This window comes from Cannabis sativa, chromosome 2, assembly GCF_029168945.1.
Source record: "Cannabis sativa cultivar Pink pepper isolate KNU-18-1 chromosome 2, ASM2916894v1, whole genome shotgun sequence".
Classification (NCBI taxonomy): domain Eukaryota; kingdom Viridiplantae; phylum Streptophyta; class Magnoliopsida; order Rosales; family Cannabaceae; genus Cannabis; species Cannabis sativa.
Genome location: NC_083602.1, coordinates 28757889 through 28760417, shown reverse-complemented (window position 1 = coordinate 28760417; position 2529 = coordinate 28757889). Strand labels below are relative to the sequence as shown.

The 2529-nt window shown below is 42.0% G+C and overlaps 1 protein-coding gene across 1 annotated transcript; it reads left to right on the top strand.

Annotated features, from left to right (window-relative positions):
• Window positions 1–229: 229 nt before the first annotated feature.
• LOC115720033 (uncharacterized) lies at window positions 230–1252 on the top strand. Its single transcript, XM_030649198.1, has one exon. It carries the CDS (start codon window positions 230–232, stop codon window positions 1250–1252), a length of 1023 nt encoding a protein of 340 aa, XP_030505058.1.
• Window positions 1253–2529: the final 1277 nt, after the last annotated feature.

The following is a 2529-nucleotide window of genomic DNA, read 5'->3' as shown; positions in this document are numbered from 1 at the left end:
CGTCCAGTTAGAAGCATCATTGAGTTCAATGAAAGGGCTCAGGTATTTGTTCGCAAGAAGAAGCACGAAAAAAATGAATTTATTGAAAACAAGCTCGGGAAGCAAACCCAGCAATGTTTCAACAAGTACTATTTCCACGAGAATTGATAACTCTGGGGCTTCTAGTTCGAAGAGAAAGGACGGTACCAAGCAACCGTCAAAGGGTAAAAAGAAATAGAAGAAGCATTATATGTACGTGCCAGTGTATGCTATTTATACTGAGCTTAATGAAACTCGAGAGAATATTTACCTCGCACATGAGCAGAAGGTTGCCTTCGGCAAGCCCGAGCCTATTAGGAATTCAAGGAGCAAAAGAGATCCTAACAAGTATTGTAAATTCCATAAGGATATTGGGTATACGACCGACAAATGTCGCCAATTGAAAGATGAGATAGAAAGTCTCATTGCACGAGGCCATTTGAAAAAGTACGTGAAAAGACAGGGTCATGGATACAACCAGCCCAGTCTGCCCAATAACCCAAACAACCAGGGGATACAACCTCTTCCTGTGGAAGGAGAGGACATCCTGGTTATTTCGGGAGGGCCACATATCACAGGGGAAAGCAATAACGCCCAGAAAAGATATGTGAAGGAGATAAAGAACGAGCAATTGGCATTTGCCCCAGAACCTTCCAAGAAGGTGAAAACTGAGGAACCTCCCATTGTATTCATGGAGGAAGACGAGAAAAACGTGAGGTATCCTCACGTCGATCCATTATTGATTACCATTCAACTTGCCAATAAAAGGATCAAGATGGTGTTAATAGACCATGGGAGCTCAGTAAATATCCTTTATAAAGAAACTCGACAAAAAATGGGACTCGAAAAGGCCAAATTAAGGCCTTGTATGGTGAAACTTTGTGGATTAACTGGAGACAGTATTGCCAGTCTTGCAATAATCAAGCTCGCATTAACCTTAGCCGAGGCACCCCTATCTGCCACTATTATGCAAGACTTCTTAGTTGTCGACCTGCCATTGGCTTACAACATATTTTTGGGTCGTCCAACACTGATCGGACTAGGGGCAGTCAGTTCGATCAAGCACCTATCCTTGAAATTCCAAACACAGGAAGGAGTGGGAGTGGTGCATGGCGACCAAATGCTGGCTCACAATTGCTATCGCATTGATCAGCAACATAGGAAAGTCGGACATCAGTTTATGGCGATCTTGGCAGAAGAGAATGAGAAGAAAGATGAAGATCTTGACCCTTGAGTTCAAGATGAGAGAAACCTATTGAAACCAATTGAGGAATTGGAAGAGGTTATTCTCAACCTACGAAATCCCACTAGGTGTGTATACATCGGGAGAACCATGACAAGCAGCTCAAATAGCAGCTAATAAGTTTTTTGAAGGCGAACGAGGATCAATTTTCCTAAAGCCATGGAGATATGATAGGGATCGACCCTAATATTATCTGCCATCATTTAAATGTTGATCCAAACTACCCACCGAAGAGACAGAAAAGGAGACCCTTGGATTCCGAGAGGCAACGGGCACTAAAACTAGAAGTTGACAAGTTGTTAGTCAACGACTTTATACGCGAGGTGTTTTATCCCTCGTGGATAGCCAATCCAGTTCTCATTCCAAAGCCTAACGAAACTTGGAGAACTTGTATTGATTTCTCTGATCCTAATAAGGCGTGCCCAAAATATTGTTTTCCACTTCCCAGGATCGACCAGTTAGTGGATGCAACTACTGGGCACGAGCTTATGTCATTTATGGACGCATACTTTGGATATAACCAGATAAAAATGTATGTCCCAGATCAAGAACATACAAGCTTCGTAACCAGCATGGGACTCTATTGTTATAAAGTCATGCCGTTCGGACTGAAGAACGCTGGGGCAACATGTCGGCGATTAATAAACGAAATGTTCGCAAACCAAATAGGGCAGAACATGGAGGTTTACGTTGATGATATGTTGGTAAAGTCAATAAAGAGTAGGGATCATACCTTAGACCTCGCGGAATACTTTAAAATATTAAAGAATTATAACATGAAGCTAAACCCTAAAAAATGTTCCTTTGGAGTTTCCTCGGGAAAATTTTTGGGATTCATAGTTAACGCGAGGGGTATTGAAGTAAATCCTGAAAAAATCAAGGCGTTAATAGATATGCCATCACCGACAAAGCCTAAGGAAGTACAAGCCCTGATAGGAAGAATGGCTGCACTTAATAGATTCATTTCAAAGTCAACTGATAAGTGTGTGCCATTCTTCAATATATTACGAGGCAACAAAAATTTCGAGTGGAGAAAAGAGTGCGGAGAGGCCTTCCAGAACATAAAAAGGCATCTAGCGATGCCTCCAATTTTGGCAAAACCCATAACTGGAGAGACGTTGTTTCTCTATTTAGCCATCTCGGAAGATGCGATTAGTGCAGCTATAGTGCGAGAAGAAGCACCAACAACCTATTTACTATGTAAGTGAAAGGTTATTAGGACAGAATCCTGATATCCCCCTCTAGAAAAACACGCGTTGTGCATAGTC